The sequence below is a fragment of the Nesoenas mayeri genome (genome assembly GCF_963082525.1).
Source record: "Nesoenas mayeri genome assembly, chromosome: 8".
NCBI lineage: Eukaryota > Metazoa > Chordata > Aves > Columbiformes > Columbidae > Nesoenas > Nesoenas mayeri.
In genome coordinates this window covers 23,584,931-23,612,098 of record NC_137554.1, presented here as the reverse complement: position 1 = coordinate 23,612,098, position 27,168 = coordinate 23,584,931, and the positions used below count along the sequence as shown (strand labels likewise).

General features: G+C 39.4%; 1 protein-coding gene across 1 annotated transcript in view; it reads right to left on the bottom strand.

Moving 5' to 3' along the window:
- FGGY (FGGY carbohydrate kinase domain containing) overlaps positions 1-27,168 on the bottom strand; it is a gene marked incomplete at its 3' end in the record, with an annotated part of 308,876 nt that overhangs the window by 57,748 nt on the left and 223,960 nt on the right. Inside the window, exons 8-9 of the mRNA XM_080348952.1 lie at positions 15,200-15,328; positions 9,189-9,292 (exon numbers count right to left, since the gene is read on the bottom strand). Of these exons, the coding sequence (XP_080205078.1) occupies positions 9,189-9,292; positions 15,200-15,328 (233 nt within the window). The remainder of the gene's footprint in view (positions 1-9,188; positions 9,293-15,199; positions 15,329-27,168) is intronic.

The window sequence follows — 27,168 nt, the reverse complement described above, 5'->3', positions numbered from 1 at the left end:
GCTTCATAAGATGCTGAATACAATTGGAAAAGAGAAAAAATACCTTAGTAAGAGGCCTACTGCCCAAATACTGATGAAGTGTGCCTGACTGGAGGATTTGATGCTGTTATGGAAAGTAAAAAGACACTTAGAAATGCCATTGCATATGTATAACCTTGGACCAGAGAGTCTTTAATATCCAGCACTCAAATATCACACCTGTCATTGGCAAGATCTCTGTCTGCACAACTTCAGTTTGATGCTCATGTTGCAAGTGGGTACTCTAAGGAAAGGCAACAATCTGACAGAATCATCCAGAAAATCAGAAATACTAAACAAAATCTAGGATTTTGTTCCCAAATTCCAAGCTACTCATTGCAAATAGGGTCAATTCAAAAATTTTAAAACTAACAGAAAACAATTACGCTGTTTTTCTACAATTATTGTATTCCCATGAAAACTCTATTTAGTTGTGTCAGGGCCCAGAGACATCCTAATTGATGATCAAGGGCATCTCTCACCATATCTCATTTCACTTGTATTGCAGTTTTTCTTCTACAAAGCAATTAAGTTCTTCTAAGAAAATGAGCACAAAAAGGAGTCCTTTTTGTTCACTGTGAGATCTGGACACACAGAATAACCAGGCTGTTTAATACATTCATGGATACCCACAAAAACAAGATGAACAAGGGGTCTAGAAAGGCCATTCATTATATATAAATATGCTTGTGATCTGAGAGACATCCCCTATCCCGCTCTCCTCGGAACAGAACACTCCTGGGAGACACTTGGGCTTGCTCAAGTCTGTGGGCTTCAGGGTAATACATTCTTTGGATCCAGAGAGGAGCAATCAGAGTTGGTTAGTTTCCAGCACTGATGAGAGTGTTGTACCCATCAAATCTGATATAATCACTTTGAAGAGTATAGAAAAATAAATAAAAAAATCTTCTGTTACAATGGAGGGCCACTGCTGTTGATGGACAGTGGCCTTCCATTGTTGGTGGACTTCTGTGAATAAAAATGAGCTAAGGATTCATAAAGAATGAATCAAAATTAAGTTGCTTTATTCTATCTCCTGCAACAGAGTGATGCTATGCTATCTGAATGCAAACGAAGGAACAACATCTTATAACTTTCTTTGCTACAGAATCTGGAATACAATCTCCTTCCTACAACAGAAGAAATGAAATCGCCACACCCTATTAAAATATAGAACTATAGTAAGGAAATAAAGCTGCAAGGTGCCAGCTTCTAGAGCTAGATCTACTAACAAGTAACCTTGTGCTTTAAGTAGAGAGGCTCAAATTAGGCAGCCCAATATTTCTGGCAGTCAGAATCTTATTAGGGTCAACATAAATATGTTGGAAGCTCAGCCTCTCTTGCTCCCTCTTTCTAAGGCAAAACATGGGAAGAGGAGAGGAGCCCTATTAGTAGTCAGACACGGAGGAAGCCCAATGTAAGCCCTTATATCCATTGTGCTCACATCAAAAAGAATAGAAAATCCAAGGAAGGAAGAAAACAGATCTCTGGTTTACACATTGTTTATCACACCATGCCATACACTATTGTCTGTAGTGTGTAAATGTCATTTTATAATGCAGAGAAACGTTGCGACATACAAGGTGAAATTTCTAACTCAGATGTCACACACTCCCAAAGCATTGGACAGGTGCAGTTTGTAAAAGTATAAACACCACAATTACAAACTATGAAGCGCCTCAGTCTCTCACCTAATAAAACTGCAATAACAATTCCTACTCTCTTACTCCATTCTTTCGCTGATGCAAAGAACTCCAAGACAACTGAAGAGAAGACACTTCAGAAAGGTCCAGTATTATGAATCCGAGACCCTAATACATGGCTCTGAGTCACGCAGGGTAGTTTGCAGTTCACTGCAGTGTGGAAACCACCATGTCTGTTGGAATTTTCAAAGCAAGTGTTTTCACTGATGTCAGTGAGACATCTCTAGAGTACCGGACTTCATATAGTCTCCATGCAGAATATTTTTCAAAGCATTCACTCTGTCCACTTCTACTCTTTGAGTCTTTGAACTCAAATGTTCACAAGAGAGAAGGAGAGTCGACCGTATAGTTTTCTGGAAATGTTACTAAGCATTATCTAGTTTATGTACAACAGGGACTGTATCGCTTTCAGCTACATTCCCCTGAACAGGCTGTTTATCAGCAAAGAAATGGAGTGTGAGCCTTGGATGTCTCTCACGGGCATACACTAAATAGGAATGTCCCATTCTCCCAGTCACCAAGACATACCTTGAGCTTTGAATTACGTGAGGCCAGGAACAAAGGAATCTTGCTTATAACAGAAACTTTTAATAACTCATTTACTGAGAAAGCCTCCCTTTCATCTCTGCCAAGCTTTAGGAAAGGCTAGGAGGCAAGCAGAAATAAACATCATACAGACTCACCACTGCCTGCTCTAAAGTAAACTCCCCAACTTCCTATTTACATTTCAAGATCTTAAGCTTTGTGGTTTACTAGTTCTGCAAGTAAGAGCTTTGGGTTTTGGAGGCTGCCTGCACATGATCTCCCACCACTACTGAAGTCTTCTTAGCTTTTATTAATATAATAAGGTCAGAAAAGCAAAAATCTTTTATGTAACTAGCTAGCAGAAATATTTTACTTCTCGCCTTTTAAAAACAAAACAAAGCAAACAAAGCACACAATGTCAAATTAACACCAGCAAAGAGTTTATTACAGCTTTGTTTGTTTATTTTTCAAACCAAGGACGCTAGAACATAGAATGAGACAGTCCCATTTAAAAAGGGTGTGGAAGACTTCTTCAAGGGACAAGTGGAAGGCGATGGCAATTTTATGGATACATAACCTTTCTAAGGCTACAGGCTGAAAAGGCACCTAAATAGGCTCTGCGGCCTTTTCCTCAGAAGGCTAAATCTGCATACGCTAAGGACGGGCGACCTGTAACAACAGTCATGAAGTAAATGTGGTTTTCATTTCATGCAGCCCTCCCTGAGTGTAAAATGTCTTCATTAGCTAGGAAGTCAGCACTGTGACTGCTGCCAGATGCAATATATAAGCCAGCAGAACTGAACTGAAGGAGGACAGAGCAAAGGAGAGGTTCCTGCAATACTGATTTATTTCTCCCATTTGAAAGACACCAGCTCTGTGACTCATGTGCAGGACAGGCCTTACAGAAGAGAGGAATATTTAAAAAGCAAGAGGGCAGGCGCTTATCAATTTCATAAAGCTCTCCTAGAATATTTCAAAAACTTGTCTAGGCTACCCTACATTCAATAGTTCTGCTTTTATTTTTATTTTTTCCTACTGCTTTCCTCCCCCTTCTCCCCATCTGTCTGACTCTCCCAAACCCAGCCCCTTTTTCCTGCTCAGGAGAAGGACGAATTGCCGTTGTTGCCGAACGCTGGGTCACAGCCAGTTGGCGCTCAGAGATGTTGCCCTGGGCTTCTGGCCTCGTCCCCTCGGAGACTGCACGTTTCATACCAGGGATGCATGTGCAGCCGTGACTGAAAACCGTGAGGCTGAAGTGCTGCACGCAGTCCCCCAACTCACTCTCCAGAAACACATTGCTTAGGGCCATCCCGCTACATTAAATATACTTGGCAAAGCAAGTACCAGCCTATTTAGTCCCTGCAAGTTTTTTCCTCACCACAGATGATTTCAAGCAGCTGAGGAGTCCCTGGGTAGTAATTACTCAAAAGTCTGCTGCTTGAACAACGTGGCGTGTTCTGAAGAGGAGACTCTCATATCGGAGCCAAAATATACTGAATCCACTTGCTGGTCTGGCTCCCACCGAGATTACAGAGATCAGGCAATGAGAACGCTTTGAGCCAGCGTGTCTCTGCAGTCTCCACTCCAGGATGTACTGTGAAGGACACGTACTGTGCATGCTTGGGGGGTGGAAACGTGCTTTGCACTCTATTTGTGTGAACAAAGCTGGCAGCTTGGGCGGATATTGTGGAGCAAAGGAGCTCTATTGTGTTTGCCAGTCATCACGAGAATCAAATGAACAAATATAGAATAAGCAAATTGGGCTGAAGTTCCTTTAGCAGAAAACAGGCAAAGACTAGTCAGGCTTGGTAAAACAGAAAATGGGATATTCTTCCTGAAAAAATCCATAGTAAACACTGGGACAGCAAAATGATCTGCCCATTTTGCTGCTCAAGCTCTGTCTTTCAGATCATGTAGCAAAATCTGCAAAGTTAGAAGATAAATTACCTATGCCTCCCAATTTAAAAAAAAAAATGACTAAATTATAAGCTTCAAACCACATACACAATATCACCAGGGGAAAAAATAATTGCACACCATTCAGGTGAGTCATTGCCCAATGACAAGAGTCAAAGAAGTAACAAAAACAGATACAAAGGAAGAGACTCCATCTAAACCTGAAAAGATTCCCTGACAACCCTCAAAAAGAAGTTTTGAGTACAGAGAGCTGATAAGGAAGGAATGACTGAAGAAGCACACAGATCAGACCACCGAACGAAGACAACAAAAAAAAAATCGTATCAGAGACTCTGGATAGGAACACAAAACATGTAAATTTGGGACTCAAAATGCCAGCAAATTTGGACCTCCCTGCCTCAGTAAACTGAAATCAAGCAAATGTTCCCATTAGAAGCTGCTCTGGGTGCTTCCTTCACCTGTGAATCCTAGAAGATGTTAGAGCAAGAATGACAAATAATTTCATAATGGAACAACTGTTCTGGGACAAGTGCAAAGCAGAACAGTGATCTCTAAGTAAGCCTAATTCACCACAAAATAGGCAGAAATTAGAGTTTTATCAACAGGGCTATTTTATGTGGATCTCTCCTGCTTTATTCAATATGCATAAATAGCACATATCGTGTACACATACAAAATTAGCAAGGACCGCATAGAGCAAATAGCAAAAGAGAAGATGAGATGTTGCAAAAGAAGATCCCTGCTCTCCCTCACAACGGGCTTCCACATTTCTGGATCTTGCAGCTCTGCATGCATGTCCCCCTTGTCCTCCATAAAAGTCACCGTCTAGGGGAAAAGGTACTATGCCCTAGTGACTTCATAACCCTCAAAACTCTTTAATATTCCTACTCCAGAAGTATCATTTATTTCTGCTTACCATTTTAAATGACTTAAAATTCTTTTCACAACCTCTGGCTACCAAAAACCAGTCCCAGTCTGGTCCCAGTCTGTTGAGTGTCACGTAAGTTTACTCAAACCTGTACTATCTTTGACAAAAAAAAAACCAAAAAACTTACAATCTAGTGAAACATTTTACTGCAAGGAAAAAAAAAGTTTTATTATGTGAATTTAGTGCCCACAAGAAGAGTGCTTTGCTGATATCAGGTACAGGAAACTTCAAGATTTATCTACCAGAAAGAAGCAGCAATACTGCTAGAGTACTTGCTCAAGGAATACTAGGAAATATCTGTGTACAAGTACCATGTCACACTGCTGGTTCATATTCAGTTTTGCTATTTGCTAGCTGGCACCCAACAGTGAACTCAATTCTTGGTGGTTTTACACATCTGCAAAAGGGCAAGCATGCTTGTGCTCAGCACTGGGACAAGACAGTACAAGTATCTGTACCTGAAATCCCCCTGATCACATAAAGGTTTCAGTAGAAAACAGATTTTTGAAACCTTTAAAATATCCCATAAAACCCACAAGACACTGGCAGGAAGACAAGCTTTTAGGGAAACCAATTAACTTATTCCCAGAAGTTAGGGCATGTCTGTTAGACCCATGCAAACTACCAGTTAGGAATAACATGCAAGCTCTTATTTCAATGCCCCAAACCTGCTGCTATTTTACTGTGACAAACTACTCACACATTTTGTGTAGTCACCATGGCTACAGAAGGAAAGTCTCCTAAAAATTCCAAAACTAAATGTGGGTGCTGGAGCTTAAAGACACTGTCTACAAAACAGGATGGCATGCAGCTGCCCACTCAGAACAGTCAGCCTCTGAGTGTCCATCACTTGAAAAGAATACCTACGCTGCACAGACAGATCAAAGCTGCAACAAATGAATCCCAGCCCTAAACTAAGGGACAATCCTTCACAAGTAGAAGGACAGCTTATTTGTCATTCCAAATGCAAATTTTGCTCATCATTTTCACCAGGGCAAAGGAGGCATCAGAGAATCATGTAAATGAAAAACTGCCCCAAAATATTCAGAAAACCAACTTTTCTTTTTTCCTCATGGATAATGGATGAGCCTTGAGGTGGCACTGACTTTGAGCAACTACCAACTCAGACCTGGACGTGGATCAGTAACCTAATTACAACATGCTTTTTGCTTCTTTCACGAGGTACTCAAGTACCTCAACAGAAACACAAAATGCTTTGTGTGTGTCCGATTACCCCAAACTGTCAGTGGTTAATTCCAAAAGTATATCCTCACTCAAAAATGGTAGTTCTACCACAAATTAAACTATTATAGCCATGAGTAAAATTAGGTTTTACATTTGTACTTCCTAAAATATCAAAGGCATGATTAGCAAAGTCTTTTGTTCAAGATCTCGAGAGTCCTTAAGGTAATGAAAACTGGGTCATGGAGCAGTAACTCTTAAAGTAAATGTTGTGTTCAAGCAATACCTGCTTCTGTGACTCATGGAGTATTTGGTGTAGAGAATGGAAATACTGTACCAACACACACATGCCAATGGCAGTGCCCCCACTCTCACCAAAAAAGGAAGAAGGGGGGGAGGGAAAGAAAGGCACAGCAGATGACTTTGAACAGTTTCCTGTTAAGATTCCTTGAACAAAATCCAGCCGTACTTTCACCCTGCTTTCTGTTTTCTGAATTTCTCCTGACAGTTGGCTCTTTCGTTTGCCAGAACCACAACAAAGGACGGCCTTGAGTTTCCACACAGGCCATTTTCTCCCTCTCTCGTCTCTGATCACCTCACAAAGGTATTATTGTTGCTGGCTCACTGGGGCTCAGTGCACCTGAGGCAGATCAAAGGCACTTTTTAATGCCCGCCTGACCACACAGGTCTCTCTCCCACTGCATTAAATTAAACTCGATGATTAATCTCTGTAGCCCTGAGGGTCCCTTGGTGCACATGGAGAGAGAAAATATATATTTCTATCAAAACACAAGTATAATATACTTTCATTTTATAGCCCTAATTAAAAAAAGGAACAGCTAATTTCAGCCAAATGCAGCTGCATATAAGTGTCATTTAAACACAAATACAACTGCTCTGTGTGCTCTACATTCACTTCATACAGTCTATGCAGGTAACAGAAAAAAGAACAGCAAACCAAAGTCCTTTCACAGATTAAATCCAGAGAAGTCTAGAATTTGCTTATCGTCTGCTGGCTAGAAATGGTTATACCTCTGAGCAGATGAGTGAAGGCAGGCAGTTAAGGAAATTATTATAAAATGCTGAGTAGTTACATTTAAATAAAAATCTACTTCAATCTAGTAAAAAACTGCACAAGCATCTGTTCACCAGTTTGCATTCAAGTGATTAAAGAGCCTTAAAAGGTTCTACCTTGCCTTTGGAGTGTAATCTGTGCATGACTTTGGTGTTGATTTAACAATGAAACAGAACATCGACAACATCAACATGGACTTTTCCATGTCACTTTTGTCACATTAGAATATTTAAAGGAGCCACATCTCTCATGCTCATTGAGTGTGCACACAGAAAGTGCTGTCAAAGTGTTTATACTGATATGCCATGCTCTAGTTCGGGAAGAAAAACAAACTATAGTTGTGAACTGGGTCTACATTGGAGCTTACCAACAGAAATATATTGAAAAATTAATAAATAACCACACACGTGTGCTCCTCCAATGCTAGTTATGTGAAAGGAACAAGTGAGAGCCAGCTGGCCCGTTTCCAGCTGTTCAGTATTGCCCTTACACCTTTTGGGGAAACTATCTGAGAGCTTCTCAGCTTGTTTCAGTCCAGTACTTTGCCTCTATTAACCAAACACATTTTAATAATTTACACTAACTCAGCTAAATCAAACAGGTTAGGAAGAGTTCATGCAAACAACTTCTTCTGAAATGGCAGAAACCTCCATAAAAAAAAATGGAAATAAAAGTAGCAGCAGACTCAAAGGGTGACTTCTTCCGCCAGAGCTGGGATTTGCAGGGTGCCCCACCTGCACTATGGCAGAAAAAGAGATATCAATGTAATTTTTCAGAGACAGAATAACCTAAGAGTGATGGAGTCCGAGGTTTGAAACTCTTGTTTAGGAAGGAATACAACCATATTCGAATTGGTCTACAGGATGTAAGCTTGTGTTAAATGCTCTGTTTCACAATACTGGGATTATTCACATCTTTAAATTCAATCATGTGTTTAAATGCTTTTCTGAACTACAATCCATGTGACAAGATCACCATTTATTCATGCTCAAGATCACCATGTATTCATGCTGTTACTACCAAGCCAACATAAGTTACTGTTAAGTCTGATGTTTTATTATCAGTTTCCTTTCTTTTTCTCTACTGGAGCTCTCTCCACAAGCATGTTAGTCCTCTCTAACACCTCTAGCACTTCCACTGCCATTTGCTCATTTTGAAATAATTCAAGTTATCATCAGTCTAAATTTAAGACCAAAATGAGTTTTAAATAAAAAATGTGGCAGAAAAGGGTACTTATCTAAATGGAATGCTTTCAGACTCATACATTTTAAAAAGGTATAAATTTCAAAAGCAGACACTAAATTTTAATTGCAATCTCAGAAAAAGCTTTTGTATTAATTCACTGAGAAAAATTAGCAAAGTGAAAATTGCTTATTGGGGTTTTCCTTTCTTTCTAGTCATGATACGTATCATAATTCTATATGTGATGGTGACTTTCAGAGGCAGAAGGATTTATATTGATTAAGTGAAGAGGTGGGGGAGAAGGGCTGTGACTGGAGACATGCACTCTACCAAAGACACTATTCTGTAACACATTAGTGACAGGCTTGCCACAGATAACTCAAGCTCAGTCTCTGGCTCAGATTTCAGGCTGCTCTTTAAGCCACTCTAGCATCATGGTTTTTACTTTCCATGTCATTTTTCAGTATTGATTTCTACTACTATTAAAGTTCTTGCTTAGTAGCAAATGCATGGTAATATATAATTAATATCCAAAGGTAAAGATAGCGTTACCAGAAAAAAAATCAAGGAAAAGGGTGAGAAGGACAAAGTAATTTTTTTCCTTCAAAAACATTAGTTAGTATATTCCATACAAATGAGGGCTACACATACAACCTACCCCCATGTGGCATGAAGATGTTCCACAGATCATGGCAACTCGGGATGTAATTGGCTGGTTCTCACATGGCAGGTTATAGCCTTTCACATCTGCTCCAATTACTCCTATTAAAAGAAAATGAAAATTCTTTTTTAAAGAAGAGCAAGCCAACCCTCACAAAACAGAGCTTTTCCACACACAAATAATCGCCAAGTATTTCACGCCACTGCCACAAAACAAAGAGGTCTACTTAGTCAAAAAATAAAGTTATTTTAAATGCATTTTTATTCCAGATATATGAGGACACAAGATGATTTCTTCTATATTCATGTTTATCATAATAATTTTAAATGTTATTTTGACTATAAGCTGACCTTTATTCTCTCAGGTAGTACACTAACATGCAGAATAAAAGACTGCCCTATTGGGAAAGGCAGTACAGGAGACTGCAGATATGTTTATTTGTTCACCGTCTATCATGCATATACTATATGATGTGTTTTGTCAGGGGATGAGTTGGAGAAAGGGGTAACTTGGCAGGAAACTCAAAGGCTGACAGTTTTGCTGTCCTAGCTGCTGCTGTTCTGTCCATGTCGAACCATTTAAAGGAAGCTTACTCCTTCCCTTAGAAGAACTGTGCTTGGCTCTGAGGAGCTTCTGCGTGCAGGACAGGACAGAGGACAAAGTCAGCAAGGACTCAGCCTGCAGCAGAAATTTATACCCAGGAGATGCCAGAGAGGAGCCAGAAGCTTGTTTAGAGAACAGGGCAGACCTGCCACCAAGCTTCAGCTGCAAAATGCATCAGCCCAACACATAATATTCTTTTGTCTTTTTTTTTTTTCTTGAGCACTACTTTTCAACTGGCAAACTGGTCACTAGACTGTGTGTCACATTTGCATCTCCTAAAGAAAAAAAGAAAAATAAAAATTTCTCCTCACTGTAGAGGGATCATGAAAGTATTTGCTGAATGTTGTAAAAGACACCAAGTGTTACAAGTCAGGTTGACCGAACGGTCTAAGGCGCTGCGTTCAGGTCGCAGTCTCCCCTGGAGGTGTGGGTTCGAATCCCACTTCTGACAGTTCCCTTTTGGACTGCGAACTGGCTGAAGGGAAGAAGCCAGAAAGTCCTGGTCAGTGGGGCTGAGTCTAGTTGGAGGCCTGTATCTAGTGGAGTGCCTCAAGGGTCAGTACTGGGGCCTATATTATTCAATATATTCATCAATGATTTGGATGAGGGAGTAGAGTGCACTATCAGCAAGTTTGCTGGGAGGAGTGGCTGACACGCCAGAAGGATGTGCTGCCATCCAGCAAGACCTGGACAGGCGGGAGAGTTGGGCAGGGAAAAATTTCATCAAATATAACAAGGGCAAGTGTAGAGTCTTACATCTAGGCAGGAACAACCCCAGGTCCAGTATAAGTTGGGGAATGGCCTATTAGAGAGCAGTGTAGGGGAAAGGGACCTGGGGGTCCTGGTGGACAGCAGGATGACCATGAGCCAGCACTGTGCCCTTGTGGCCAGGAAGGCCAATAGCATCTGGGGTATATTAGAAGAGGGGTGGTTAGTAGGTCGAGAGAGGTTCCCCTTGCCCTCTACTCTGCCCTGGTGAGACCACATCTGGAATATTGTGTCCAGTTCTGGGCCCCTCAGTTCCAGAACGACAGGGAACTGCTGGAAAGAGTCCAGTGCAGGGCAACAAAGATGATTAAGGGAGTGGAACATCTCCCGTGTGAGGAGAGGCCAAGGGAGCTGGGTCTCTTTAGCCTGAAGGAGACTGAGCGGTGACCTCATTAATGTTTACAAATATATAAAGGGTGAGTGTCAGGAGGATGGAGCCAGGCTCTTCTTGGTGACAACCAATGATAAGACAAGAGGCAATGGGTACAAACTGGAACACAAAAGGTTCCACTTAAATTTGAGAAGAAACTTCTTCTCAGTGAGGGTGACAGACACTGGAACAGGCTGCCCAGGGAGGTTGTGGAGTCTCCTATTCTGGAAACATTCAAAACCCACCTGGACACCTTCCTGTGTGTTCCTGCTCCGGCAGGGGGATTGGACTAGATGATCTTTCGAGGTCCCTTCCAATCCATGACATTGCATTAACACCTTCTTGTTTAGCTCACCATTGCAAGATTCTGCTATCAAATTGGTCTGTTGAGGTCCGTCTTATCATGGTTGCCATGGTTATCACATAGTATTATCATGGCTGGAAGTTATCTAAATAATCAGAAAATTAGGGCAAAAATTTACAGTCTTTACCATTCTGTCCTTATGTCTCTTTATCCTAGCTGGCTTGTAACTACATAGTAGCAGAGCTGTCTTACACAGAGTCTATTTGTAAGGAAAAACAGAAAGCTAAAAGTATGGCTTCTACCTCTTGTGCTTTTTTTTCCCCCCCACCGTTAAAACATAAACATGCATGAGTTTGTATTAAGAATTTTGGATAGGGTTTTCTAAAAGGCCATTTCCTGTACTAGGCAACACTGTAACAGAATTTTTAGAACGACTTAAAAATATTGTTCGCACTTCAGAGGGAACAAATCTATTAAACTGAATTGTCAGCATATGTTGCAAATGTATTTTCATAAACAATACAAAATTGAAGAGCTTCATGTTTAGATATTTTTAACCACTCAGAAAACACGCATGCCGCAGAATATGCATTCTTGGCCTTTTTGAAATCAGTAGGATTTTGTCAGTGGCTTTACTAGTGTTCAGAGTTGCTAGAGTCATCTTCTTTGTGATTAATGGAAGTCAGACAGCAAATAAGTCTGAAACATTGTCATAAAAATGAAAGATTAGATATTTTATTTGCTAAAAATAATTTAATTGCTGTTACAAGTCACTTTCACCTTTAACTTAGCTGGAATTGTTCATATTCTGAGGCAGACTCAACATCTTTCAAAGATTCTCAAGAGAGACTGAGAACAAGTAGTCTGTATATCACACAAACTGCAGGAGAGATTTTAGAAAAGCAGGCAATGCTTAGCATGCATGCTCTTGGATCTCTTCCACAGAGACAAAGTATTTTATATACTGTACAATAAATTATCTACTTTTGCCGAAACAATGCTGATGCCTTTTTAAAAGGTGCAATGCAAACATTATTTTTATGATGCCAGTCCCAAAAGACTGGCCTCCCATACTCACGCTTTTATCTGTAGGCTCTTTTAAATTGGTACAAAATATAAGACATAACTACTCAGCTTTCAGTTTTTACTTTTCCCTAATAGGTGTCAGATGAACTGACAGATGATCTCCACAGCCATAAATATTTCGCAATTCTTTATCTTATTTTACTCAAAACTTTGAAGCCTTTATAAACTTCAGGAACCTATCCTGCTAAAACACACTTTATATCCAGCCAAAAGCAGATCTGAACAGTGTGTCAAAAGTTACTAACACTGAAAACAAGACCTCCATTGGGTCATTTTGGTTTAGCCTGCAGGATACGAAAGAGCCATTTTCATTATTCCGCTGTTACAGACTTCTTTTTAAAACAACCAGCCAAATGTGTAAAAGAATAAAATAGGGACACCTGTTGAATGGTGATGTCCCACAAACTAATCTAATGCTTATTAATTTACAAGTCATAACCTTCAAACAAACGGTAAACCTCAACATTTCAATACAGATCACAACAGAAGGAGCACTAAATACACATCAGTACCTTTTAAAAACAAAAGTTTTACATAAACTTCAGATTATTTCTTTCCGATATCTTCACATTTTAAATCACTGTTTCTAATATCTCTATTTTCTTTTCCTCTGTGTGCCTTTTATCATTATTAAAAGATTAATATGTTTTTGTGCATTGCGATACTTAATATCTGTTGATCAGAACACAGTTTCACTTCCTAGTTCTATTATGTATGTTCTACTTTCGCTTTTCTGCTTTTCCTTCATGATTTTCACCTCTGTATTCTACACACTGTAGGTTAAACTAGACTTGAAAAAAATGAAGGTTCTTCCTCTTAACAGGTCTGGATGAAGGAGAACTATTTAGTATTTGAGATGTAGCCACATTACTAATTCTCTTTACCTACATTTGCACTCTCCAGCTCTCCTCCTGCTCCTGCTGTCTCTTTCGCTATCCAAATATCTTCCTTTTGACTGCCTTTTCTACTAGTTTCCCTACCTATTTATTGCCCTTCCCAGACTGAAAAGGATGACTTCTATCCTAGATTTTCCTCTTTTCCCAGGCTCTGCTCCAGTACTGTGTGATTAGCATATAGGTTCTGCCATTTGCGTTACCAGCACTTCCCCCCGTAAGGCATCTCTCCCTCTCCAAAAATAACCTATATATTCCTTCTCTCCTGGCAGTGGTTTCAGTAGTCTGCTAGTGTTTGTGGTGCCATCTGGGAAAACAGATTCTGATAAACAGGACTGGCAGAAGCAGACTGTCTCTATCCACTGAAGTCTCACTCTGCTGGATGCCAGGAGCTATATATTTCTAGCGTTAGGGTTTCCTTATAGAAGACTACAGAAAATGAACAGCTCTCTGTTCTTCTTTAAATTCAATTCATTGAGTCCAGCACATGAAATTTACTGGGCAAACTTTTTGTGCTCTGAATCCAGTAATCATATAATGATGCTAATTAAACAAGGACCCTCCACTGTCATTTTCACATGTCCTGTGACAATCCAGTTTTTCAGCAGGTTCATTAGTTCAGGCCAGCTTATTATCACACCCTTTCCAAGAATACAAAACTGCTAGGGCACATTAATTTTAAACACATTTTTATGCAATTATGATACTAATTGACACAAAGAGATTTTTAAGTAACTCACAACAGCAGGAACACAACTACAACTATGACACTAAAAGTCAGTCTTTATGTAATCCTTTCTGGGGGAACAAGAAAAGCAATCTACCTGATTACTTAATCTCATCAGAAAGAGTTATCAGAGGCAGAGGAAGTGGATTTAAACATTTAAAAAGTTACAGGCCACAACTTCTGGAAGAAGACGAGATATAAAATATCACAAAATATTTGACACTAAACTGGTACTTTAGCATCAAATCATACTTCATTTAGATCTAGAGAAAAATACTGTGATGAGCAATAGATTTCCATTGAACAGTACTGTTTCAATAACACTGAATCTTTCTGAGGTAAGACTTTTTTCTAAACTATCAAACTAAAAAGCCTCCATTTCCTGCTGAATAATTACATTGAATTACTTTTTATTGACTGTATTTAGATAATACCAAACAGCACAGTTGAAGCAACTGAGCCTCACTGAATATATTTCAACACAGTTGAAAACGAGCATATCAGAATATTGTGCTGGAAAAGAAAAAAAATCTAAGCATCAGGCCTCTCATTCCAGCTACAGAAAAAAAGTCTGAAGTTACAGAAGGGAAATGCTGTGCAGAGGTCACTTCCCCCTCTACTCCTCTTGGCTAGTTTAGATACACAGTATTTACATATTCTAACTCCCTAGACCAAAAGCAGCGGGTTTATCCCACATTATGCTGGCATAAGTGTATGCGAAAAAATCTCTATTGTATTATTTAAACAAAGCATGAATCGCTTCATAAAACTAAGAAAGACAACAAACTATGAACAGACTCAGACATGAAACTTCTCCCTTAGAATGTCGGGGGCGGGTTGGTGGTGGTGGTGGTGTTGGTTGATTGGTTTGGGCTTTTTTGGTTGCTTTTTTTTGTTTTGGTTTGTTTTTTGTTTTGTTTTCTTATGTTTTGCCTACCCCTAAAGTTTTGAGCAACAGAAGATGCAAACTCACAGCACAATGACATACCAACACATTGGTGTTTCAGTTCACAAACTAGTAGAAGTTAATAACCAATTTGCAAAGCCAGCTGAAGAGCAATAAACAGTGATAACCCTTTTCTACAAGCAGATAAACTAGCAGTTATTGTGAGGGGTTTCTTATTTTAGTTGTGCTATTTCATAAGAACAGCATGAGAGCAAATTGCTAGATACAAAACAGGCTGTGAGAAAAACAGCTTTTTGAAATTAATTCAATACATTCCTGTTTCCAAAAATAGTAAATATCTGACAGAGTACCTAGTCCTCCAGCATGTGCATCAATGAGCGATGCCGCTACTGCAATCCCTTCGGGGAGACCAAGATCTTTTGCAGCTTCTGGCGTTAGACCTTTTCCAACAGGCTCTCCAGGAGACAAGACGTGGTTTCCTGGGCAGACACAAGAAAAACCAAACACCTGTCAATTTACTAAACAGAAAAACAAACGTGTATGTTATTACAAGAATTCCTTTCCTCTCCCTCAAGTTAGGGTGGTATATTTAAAACAAAATGAGCATCAAAGAACTCTATCTGATTAAGAAGTCTGTCTGTATATTAAATACAACCACACTAGATCAGGCTGTCCCATAGCAATTTAAAAGTTCAAAAGTATTCAATGTCCTACCTAGCCACAGAGAAAGATTTCACCACAAGCAATTTAATTCCGCTTGGCATCTTTCCAAGAGATATGAAATACTTATGCAGAAATCCCAAGTTCTTGCGGCAGCGGCTGCCTGGGCTGCCTGTGGCCATTCTCTGCATGTGAACAAGAGTCAGCTCAGGCCACGCTCACAACTGCAAACTGCACCTGTTGCACAAGGCAGGCACCAATTTTTATTCCCACTTCCATCCTTTCCAGCAGCTTCTACTAGGAATAAGGTGGCTATAGTAACAGAAATTCAGAAAAAGAAAGTGGCTTAAGCAGCAAATTTGTCCTGTTGCAGCTGATGGCTCAGAGCTCAGAAAAACAAATCTAGATTCATTAAACTTTCAGAATTTAAGGACAGTCCCCAACAGCCTCGTCTCTGGCTGCTGAGTATAACCACAGAGCCTGACAGCTCCGGGAACCACACAAATTTTCCTATTTATCTAAAGATTTGCTGGGTGAGAGGCAGTAAAAGGTATAGCAGGAGCTCCCTGTCAATACCATGGCTTTAAGTCTGAGACTTTGTGCTCATTTAATAGTACCTATCTGTAGCATTTATTCAGTTCAACAAATCTTCTGGGCAGAGTTGACAAATTGCCTTTTTAAAACAATACACACCTTTTTTCACAGGCAAGTCAATTGAGAATGTTAGCCCTAAAGCACATTCTGCTGTGTAAAAAGGAAATAAAACATCCTCCACAATAGAGATTAAGAGGAATAGAGTATCACATCAGGAACACACTAATTAATACTCATGAGCATAATCTTCTAGGAATACAGTTATACTGTCTTAGTGTTAGATGAAAAGAAGGTTATGATACTAAATTCATGGGCGGAAAACAGGTCTTCAGTTTGACACATCACTTAGATCCTTGGCTTTGGTGTAAATCATGTTGGTTCTTCACTTTGAGGAAGGTGCCCACACGCTGCAGGACGCAGTGCATGTAGCACCCTGTGATCAGACGGCACGCACAGCTTCTCCACGTTCGTTTTTCCAAGAGTTTCTATCCTACTGACAGCCACACCGCTGCCTCTGAAATCCTAGGCTGAATCTCAGACTAGAAATCTAAGTATGTATAGCCAAAACTTTTTCACTTGACTGGGTTTAGTTTGGGGCAGTAACCAAAACTCACCATTTCCATCACTCCAGTACCTTATACAGAGGAAGTAATGATATTAGACTAACTCCTCACAGGAAAAAAAAAAAAAAAATCTATATTTTATTAATTCTTAGTGTAAAGTCAAAACATTGTGCTAGCTTTATCAAGAGGTGTATCTCTTGCATTTTTTCCCCAACAAGTTTATATTTAAGACAACATCTATATTACCTGTTTTTTTAAGACATCAGAGAATAATACTGTTAAAACAAAATTGTCTGCTTCTCCTGACATTCAAAGACCCTGCAGGTGGAAGGAAGTTCAAAAGAGTTCAGGCAGCTAAAACCACAGCTTTTTCTTCAGAATCAGCCATCTGACCTGAAAGCATACAAATACCTTGTATATATAGAACGAGATTAAATTAATCTGAAATAAAATCTCTTCCCAGGCACTCAGTTCCATGGTTGGCTTGTTTATATCAGTCATATTGGTCAAACATTCTAGTGTGTAATTATTATGTGGTTAAACTCCATTTAGGATCAGGGCTACTATTAGAAAGAATGTTTTCCTATTAGCTTCTCAGTTACTGTATTTTTAGCTAATGAGCACTAAGGGAGCAATTTCAGAGATAAAGATAATCCTTTCTTCTATGGCAGCAGTACAAAATAACCCTATATATTCCTTTGATACTAGTTACATATCAGAACGATGAGCAGCATTGTATCCTCCATGGGCATAAAGTGTGTGAGAACGTGCAGGGATGGGTTTCTTGTGATTTGAAGATGAAGCATAAAAATCTCAAAAAAAAAAAAGAAAAAAGAAAAAAGAAAAAAAGAAATTAACTAACAGTGGAGTATGCTCTATCTGTTTTAGCAGTCAAGTTAAACAGTTGCTCCTTGACTGGAAGTATATCCCAACAATCTAGAAAATGACAGCAGCCAGAAGTCACCTGTGACAGGGGTCTCCCGGGTCACCCAACAGCCAGGGACTGCAGAAGAGAGATGTCAGCAGGGGACTAAAGTAAGGAGAAGATACTGACTCTGCCCCTTGACTTCATCTTCCCAGCTTTAGAAACCAGCGAAACCTCTGCTACAGCCACTCAGTATGTTCACAAGAAGCTTTGTAAAAGGGAAGACAAAGGCTCTGCATGGGCACTCTTTCTGTCATCATGGAAACTGCCTCCCAGCCCATGCAAGTGTGAGTAAGGAGGAGTGGAACAGGCAGAGCCGCGACTGAAGGGTAGAGACCTGGAAGAGGAATTGTAGTTCTCATGCTTTACTCTTCACTTAAAGACTAGAAAACTCAGCTAAGCAAGAATATGCTTAGAATGTGTAAGTAGAAAGCTATTAAATGATAAAATTAAAAACACAAAATGCAACCAAAGAGGAGCCACAATTGAAGAGTAGAGAATGTGAAACAGATTATACTCCCGTACTAGACTGGAAGAGAGTGAACAGATTCTTGAGCAAAACACAGTGGCTTTAGAAGTCAAGAGACAGCTATGATAAAAATAAAGGTATTCTACAACTATAGAGCAGCATTTCATCAGCAGGTACTGCCCCTCTGAAATCCCACTTGTCAGGGGAAAGAGGCTGTCAGGGAGGGAGGGAGGGAAGCAGGAGCCGCCTGCGCAGCAAGGCAGGTGCTGAGTCGTATAGGGGCTGCGGAAAAGCGGCACTGAAAGGACCAAGTCTTCTCAAGGCTCCTGCCAAAGTAAATGTATCCAGTCTTTTGTTTACAGTAGTCTCCTGTGCAAGTCATTTACCTTTGCTATAATGACTTCCAAAATTAGACTTAACCAAACAAACCCATAATGGCTGAAGCTGGAGAACTTTCTGTTTCACATTCATCCAGCTGGTTCACTAATGCAATGCCTTAATCCACAACCTTTTCATTTTGTACGAGACAGGCTATTTCTAGCTATTTTTTCCCCTATAAAGTAGTGAGTTTACAAAAGGAAAAAGCTGTCTGAATCTCTTCCTCCTCTTTTACCCTTCTTCGAAGACTAATGTTAGAATTTGCTATGATCAGGTCTTGTTTAAAGAATTTATGTGGTACCAATGACCCTCTACCTTTTTAGACTGTTACCACAGAAACCAGCTATTTACCAGACGCAACACACAAGGCAGACAATACATCTTCAGTCAACTTTAGTAATCAAAATTCACTGTACTGGCTTACTAATATTTAACAGAACTAGGTACTTTAGGACACAGACCTTTTTAAAAATAACAAAAGCGGAGCGCAGCAGGAGGCCCAGCTGACTCAGCTCTGACATACTCACTGAGAACAGCTTTTCACCCATCGTGCAGAACGTGGCTGCACTTCACATGGGCTTGTATCTGGTTGTGTAAGTGAATAAAAATACATGGGAAGCAAATCAAAAGGAGATGTCCCTTTTCTTCACTAACTTGACACAAGTAAACTTGAAATTGGGTTTATCAATCCATTCTTGAAATCCCAGCAGTCTCTGAAAGAAACCCAACCAAACGGTCCATCCTGTCTTCATTTCACAGCCTCCTCCAAACTGGGCAATCTAAATGCTTTTTAATTTTAAAAACAATACACACAAAAATATCCTGTTTAATAAGTAATACATAACATGCATTGAAGAAGATATATAGTTAAACAAAATGATGATAAATAAGCATCAAAGGAAACAGGACCTAGTCAAAAGAAGCACTCTCAGTCCAAATGCATGTTGTAATAAACAATGCAAGGGATTTTCCCCCCCTCGATGCTTTTTTCATTACAAAGCTTCTAGACAATCTCCAGTTTTTGTGTTTTCTAATAATCCCCACAATGCCAAGCATCTGAGATATGCAAGGAATCTGAATAAATAATATTATAACTCTTCTGATACATTGTGTCAACCCTATCTCACCCACAGTACATCACCAAACACCTCTTTCAATTACACACAACACTCACATTTAACTGAGATATGTATTGGTGATTGTTCTACAATTTTTAACCCAGCTGACTAGCAAAAGTAGCACTGAGAAGGAAGCAGGATAATGATGCAGACTATAAAATTATAATATTAATTTTTTCTTAGGACTGACTGCATAGTGGTTAAAGGGTGTTAAACAGTCAGTTTCAGGGCTTTTTTAACCTGGAAATCACCTCCATAAAGTTTCCTGCTTGGCAGTTAAAAACGTCAAAATTTTCATTCAGGAAAACCAAAACAAATTGTGATATTATAGGCCAACTTATTTAAAAGTGAGAAAAACAGTTGGTTAAACAAAATCACTTTGGCTTTCTTCAGTTCAAAATTCATCTCTGTCTCTCTGAGCTGCCACAGTAGCTTGAGGCAAATCTAAATTGGGTCCTTTCCATCCCACTCTCCCATACAGTTCCTGCTTTTGGCTGAACTACATCTCAACTACCTAGCATGTAATTACTTAAGGCAGACATATTAGGTTGCTAAATACTGGCAAAAGCAAGTAACCTGTGTGCAGGGAGACCCTGATTCATTAAGCTGAAAAGTAAATTGGTCTGCAGACCATAGGTACCTACTTCAACAAAGACTACTGCTTTCTTGTCCAAATGAAAGAGAGCTACTTCATGTATAAATAATAAGCTTTCCTGGTTAAAGGTCAAAAGAAAAAGAAAAAAGCATTCTGCATCATTGGATCATTAGGCGTGTACATTGATGGACGTGACTGAGTTTTCATGACTAGATTTTCAGCAAACTAGTGCAGAATGAACCCCTCTTGTAATGCCTGGTTCACTACTCGCTGTGCTTACGTACACGTGGATGTACAACACATGTATTTGGATGTCTTTGTAAGTAACTAGATGCAATGTATTTGCATCTATACTCAGTTACCTAATCTCATGTTTTTGCTTGCAATCAGTAATTTCAATAGGCTGATAATTCACATTTCTGGAACTTTACCATATTCCTAATAGTGTCTCTAAATAAAAGATCATCCACGTAGATGACGTGACTATTACTGTACTTTCAGAGCTGGGAGCAATCAGACTTTGGTTTGGTACAGTACATCACTAAGACTGTACAGGCAATCTAGTCTGTATTAATTACGGATTACTACTTAACGGAATGTTTCTTATTACTGGATGTTTTTTAATAATTCATATGATAGCAACGACTCTTTGAAGAAACAAATCATCCTTTTTCAAAACCAAAAGAAATAACAGACCAAAAATAACCTGATCAGCTGCTGAAGGGATGCTTTTGAATCTTTCAGCTGAGCTTCAGACACCTGCATAATCTTATTCCCTCCAAGTTTACACAGTATCCTGTTCTAATCCTGTTACTGGGAAGATACTGATGCATTATAAAGGCTTCAGAAATGAGTCAGTAAAGCAATTACAAGGATTGAGAAAGATGACAATTCACATAAGGGTTTTGGTGAAAAACCTCAAGCAGTTCAGTGTTTTCCTTTAATGTAGAAAATAATTTCAGTGTGTACAGGTCAAGCATGTCACTGCAGTCTGCCAGACAGGAGTAGGAAGTAAAAATTCAGATGAAAAATAAAGTGTATTTTTAATTACTTCATTAATTTTGAGAAATGACAGGAACTAACAATCAAGAACCTTTAAGTCTGAAGTAGGCTCTCCATCATAGGAAATTATAAAATCAAGATTGGTTCTAAGATACACTTCAAAGTATTTAAACACTAATTTTAGGGAGTCCAATGGCCTCCTACTTGGAGGAAGTCGGCAAATAATTTGAAATAGCCGTTCTGGTTTTGTGAATCGTGACTCATAAAGTAGTCATCTCTATTTTAAAAGTGATCTCAGCAAAGGAAAAAAAGTTGATAAACAAATCAGTACCAGGGAGAGGAATAGTCAGGTAAAAAGAAGAAATGACCCAGAACTATTCTGAGAAATGTTTTATTTATTTTCTAAGAACTGTATATGGAAAAAATAAGAAGGGATAATATTTGAGAAGTTTAAATACTAAACAACCACAACAGGCTCAAAGTCTGTTCAAAGCTGCTTCTATGACTATTAAAAACAGAAATTCAAAGAAAAAGCTCCTCATTTTCATTCTAGAGAGAAAGTTCACAAGTCCACAATGTTGCTAGCGTAGAAGAAAACGCGATTCCCCAGACAGAGCGTGAGATCAGAACTCTAGAAGCAGACAGTGGGAATTTTTATAATTATTATTTTTTGAAAGCTCTAAGCTTTTATATTTGTTGATCCAATCTATGGCAGAGCCTGATGATGAAAGAATACCGCACGATTCTCCCCACTTCTTGCAGCAGGGAGGAAGAAGAAATGGAAAGGTACCATCCGCCAGCAGGACTCAATCTGGTGATAAGCAGGGTGAATGATGGTTCCCTTCCCCGCAGTGGAAGAGGAATGGAAAATGTCACCCTGCACACACTGCGAAGAAATCTGAGCTATCCGAGTGCAGCCTATTAAAGAACAGTTATTGGAAAGACAAAGAATATCTCAGGCTGAAGAAATTCGCCAACAGGACACTCGTGAAATTCAAAAAGGGAAAAGCAAAGTTCTGCACGTAAGGTGGAAGGACCCCAAGCACCAGGACACACTGGGTGTAACTGGAAAGCAGCTTGGCAGAAAAGGACTGGGAGGTGCGGTGGGCACCATGTTGATCATGAGCTAGCACTGAGCCCTCGCAGCACAAGCAGCCAGCCGCCTCCTGGGCTGCGTTAGGACAAATGCCACCAGCAAGCCAAGCGAGGTGACCCTTGCTCCCTACTCAGGAGGCCACATCTGAAGTGCTGTGATTTATACTGGGCTCCCCAGTACAGCAGAAACATGAACATATTGGAGCAAGTCAATAGAAGGACCCCAAAGATGACAAAGGTATGTCACACAAGGAGAGACTGGAGACTTTAAGTCCAGCAAAGAGAAGGTCTGGAGGTGTATATACAAATATCTGATGGGAGACAGTAAAGATGATGGAGCAAGACTCTTCTTAGTGGCACCCAGTAACAGTACAAGGGGCAACATGTAAACTGACATACAGAAAACTACATGTAAACAAAAGGAAAAATGGTTTTACTGGAGAAGGGTGGTAAAGATACTGCAACAGGCTGGCCAGGCAGATTTTGGAGTCTCCACCCTTGGAAATAATCAAAACTCAACTGGACACAGCCCTGAGCAACCTGCTGTAGATAACCCTGCTTTGAGCAGGGGGAGTTAGACTAGATCATTTCCAGAGATCCCTTCTAACCTCAACAATTCCTGTGATTAAATGATCTCAAGATGGAAAAAATATAAAATAAAAAAGAAATCACATGAACACGTAGCTTTTCTGAGAAAAAATGTTTCTAACTTCTTACTGCTGAATCACATAGTATGAAATAATGCCTCAAGCTCTGAGCAAGGAGACACCTAAAACCTCTTAGCATTGTGCCAGTTTCAGCTAAAGAGCTCTTGGACAGACTGAAATGACAGGAAGACAGAAAAATGTTAACATATTTGGAACACTCTTCAGTTGTAAATTCCATGGATTTGACAGCACGTAAGTGTAAATATCCTCTAATTCATCCTTTTAATTTTGTTTGAAATTGTAACACGTTGTAATTTATTTGGTATAGCAAAAGACCAAAGCAAGACAGATAAAGGGACCCCATATTTAGAAGAATCCTTTTACTTATTACTCTCTTCCATTTGCAAAGTATGGTGCTTAAAGCTTGTTTTTACAATCAAACTCTATGAAGAAATGGCAGCTACAAGTTGACCTGAAAAAAAAAAAATCGTCACCCCTTTCTCTCAGCCTTCAAGGAAATCCCTAATATACTCCAGAGCATCTGGCATCAAAGACCTTGGAAGAGATAGAAAACTGGCAGAACTAATGGATTGCCCATTCCCCTCACAACTGCTGTAGTGTAAGTTAACATTGACCAAATCTTCCGTCTTCAGCCTAAATGTAAATAAATGAGTAGAACTTCCAAGCATTAAAATTGACTACTTCTGATAAAACACAATATTCAAGTGTAATAAGTGAGGTACACAATGCCATTATCTTTACTAGTTTTGTACGTGGAAGTAGACACTGGCAGATGCAAGAATATAACCATTCGTATAATAACACGTTCAGTAATAAGCAGCCTGCTGTTTCGTCGCTGGTTTGAATGCCTAAGGGAACACAGAGCTGCACCTACGTGTGAAAACCCAGCAGAGTAAGAATGATGGCAGATACCAGGCAAGAGAGTCACAGCTATCTCATCAAAGTCCCAAATCATACACAGTTTTCTTTGTTACTAATTTATGGATAAGTACTACGAATGAAAAAGCATTAGAAAAGAATATCCAATCTTAAAATTCCACAGATCCTTCTTTTCAGGGCATTCAAAAATGGCATTCACAAGGGACCAGGTATACGAAAACATAAAGCTTCCAGTCCCCCAAATCCTGGAATTAAGGGAAGAGTTATAGACAAGAGACAGCAAAGTGCTATGGCGGTACCCTACCAACAGTCAGAATGCTGGGACAGGGAAGGTGACATTATCATACTGATGTATGGAGTAAATACCATTAACCATAAATGCCTTGTAGAGTCATGTCAAACCATACATAAGTGGAAAAAAGTGTCAAAATTTTAAATAAATAAATACACACACACACACACACACACACATATATACATACTGGAGATGGATTGAGGCAATCTGTGGAAAATAGGAAGCATTCTTCCTGAAGGTGGCTAAGAATAAGTGGGCAAAACATCCAGAGTGGGATTTAGGTAGAGATGCATAAGGACCAGTGGGTGGTTTAAGAAAGTTTATCATTTTGTGAACAGGATTGTTGATGATGGTTGTCTACAAAACCCTATCTACTGCTATCACAATCTGTCCATGCATGATTTATATTCATTAGCATATTAATTTCAAGCACTCAAAGTTCAGGCAAGCACCAAATTTCCACAAAACTTGTGAGATTTAAACAATCCAAATACTCTTCTCAGCTTTGCCTCAGGTGTTCACAATAATCCCACATGTGTGAGCTGTGTATTTGTTCACTTTTGGGCATGTGGTTGTAAATTCCTAGTCATGAAAAGCGAGGAAATGGGTTTATGAAATCCTCATCATGTTGAAGGGCTATATTTCCAAGCATTAAGCATGCTTTTCATAAAAATTCTTAATTAAAAATCAGTGTGCTGCTCCACAACAGAAGAAAAAAGGTGAAAAACATCCCTTTAAAAAAGACAGTAGTTTAGTCTTCAACACACAATCTACAAGAACAATGAAACATATTCTGCAGTACCTGCAATGCTCTCTCAGACAAAGATGTCATCTTGAAACAAACAAAGGCCTGGAACAAAATATTACCATTCAATAAAAAAAATCATTATTTGGTCCCTTAAGTAGCCCCTGAAGTAGAGGGCTGTGGTGAAAATTTATCAAGCATTTTCCTCCAAATGGACTATATGCTCCAGTACCCTAAGAGGTCTATAGTACATGAAATTTTAACGGAATTGTTAATGTCTTTGGAAGTTTTATAATACCACAAAGAGATACTCATCATGTGCTTTCACCACAGCAGATAAATGCTAATGCCTATAGTACACAACACTTTCACAGTGGTTTTGAATACAAGCCATCTTCTACTCTCTTGGTGGGCAAATTAATGGCATCAATAAATTTTGTAGTATCTCCAGATAACACTCTTTAGCTTCACAAACACGATCAGTAAATTCATGATGTACAGAAGGGACCACGAATAACTTATTAAGTGGATTCCCTGAAAGATTAGTCTACTCTGAGAAACGTGAAATGTCAAAGGCCTGGGAATTTTCATATGTGAACCCACATCTTGGTGTGCGAAGGGTTTGTGGAAGATCCTAAAGGTCATATGTGAGGGTCTCCCTTATCAACAAGGTCATACGTTAAGTTAAACTGAAACTAAAAGAAGTGTACTACCTGGAACCACAAGCACCACTCTGATTACAGTAAATATCTTTTTAAAGGGCAAGACATTTTAAAAGTGATGTTTAGAAGTGTATTTATCAGAATAAAGAAACATGTATATTAAAGAAGTTGTTTTCAGGTAATTTCAGTAAATATTTCCAGTGTCACGAAAGTGAAAGGTACTTCAAAAAAAAGTCTAGTCATGACTATGCATCTATAGTTTCCTCTGATTAGAAACAATAATTATTTCACCAGACATTAAAAAAAAAAAAAACCAACCAACAAACCACACACCACATAGCTTCTCTAACTATTATAAACTGGTGAACTAGATATTTACTTTTGCTACAGTAAGAAAATTTTACTAATTTTATCTTAAGATGTTTTGTTTAGAAAAAAACGATGATTCAGTGCCTGTTAATCTCTCAGGAGAGATATCTGAGAAAAATACTCTTATCTCTCTTTAAAGGGGAACGTGCAGGCATTAAAATACATCCCTGTATTTGAGCTAAACAAACCTTGAGCAGACATACACGGACTTGGACAAGCTTGAGAATAGAAAAGGAAATTCCAGTAGAATTATTTCAGACTTATTCAGTTTTTGGTTTTGTTTTCATTTTAGGAGTTTTTGACCATGTACAATCTCCCTTTAACCTACTCCTACCTCGGTTATCTGGCAGTTTCGAGTTCCTTAATCTGCAAGCCAGCTAAGTCTCCTGCTTCAAATTCTTTTCTGTCAGCTCTAGCACACTACAATGTGCTTCCTGGCGCACACTGACTGTTTGTCCATATGAGTTACTTAAATTGCCTTCCTTTTGTATAATGTGCTGAAGTTAACAGCAGCTGAGACTGTTAACTTATAGGACAGCACCCTGAAGCAATCTTGCAAATATAGCTTGAGTTGAGCTTGTGCAAGGAGCAATCCTGTGTTCACTGGGCTCAGCATAGCATTTGCAGGCTCCCAGGAGGAGGTCCATGCAGTGATGGTGCCCGGTCGCCAATGCCAACACCAAGGGAGCTGGTAGGACTGAGTCTACTACTAGAAAAAAAAATTCCAGCTGCATTTTGACCAATGCTGCTCGAGTGGCTGAATGGCACTTTCCTGGTAGGTGGATTTACACTGTTCTGATTAATTTAAACAAAGTTGCGCTTATTCAGAGTGCTCTTCCCAAGTACAACAACGCTGACCACTCATTAAAACAAGGAAGCCCCCCCCCCCAAGTTTCATTGGAACAACACTACCCTTCCCATTTTCCCATGTACAGGGACACTGATAAGATTAAAGCACTTCCACAGCACAGAGCAGAGAGCTCAGCACTGTTGAGTAGCTTCTGGGCAGCGAGTGAGGTGCTTTGTTTTGGTGCCTTTTTGTCTCCTTCTGAATCTTAACTCTTCCAAGAGGCTTCAACAGGTGCAGTTTACAAGGTAAACCCAAAGGAATGAAGGAGTAGTTGCTACCTGGTTTGAATGAATGAAGGTCACTCTCCTGCTTTTTTGTGATTTTATCACACAGCTAAATATAATGCATGTAACTCTATCCTTTTTAAAAAAGGCAAGGTTAGACAAATGGCCATTCTACCTAAGGCCAGGTTTCTGCATTGTTATGCAAAACTACACCTAAGGTAATCAGCC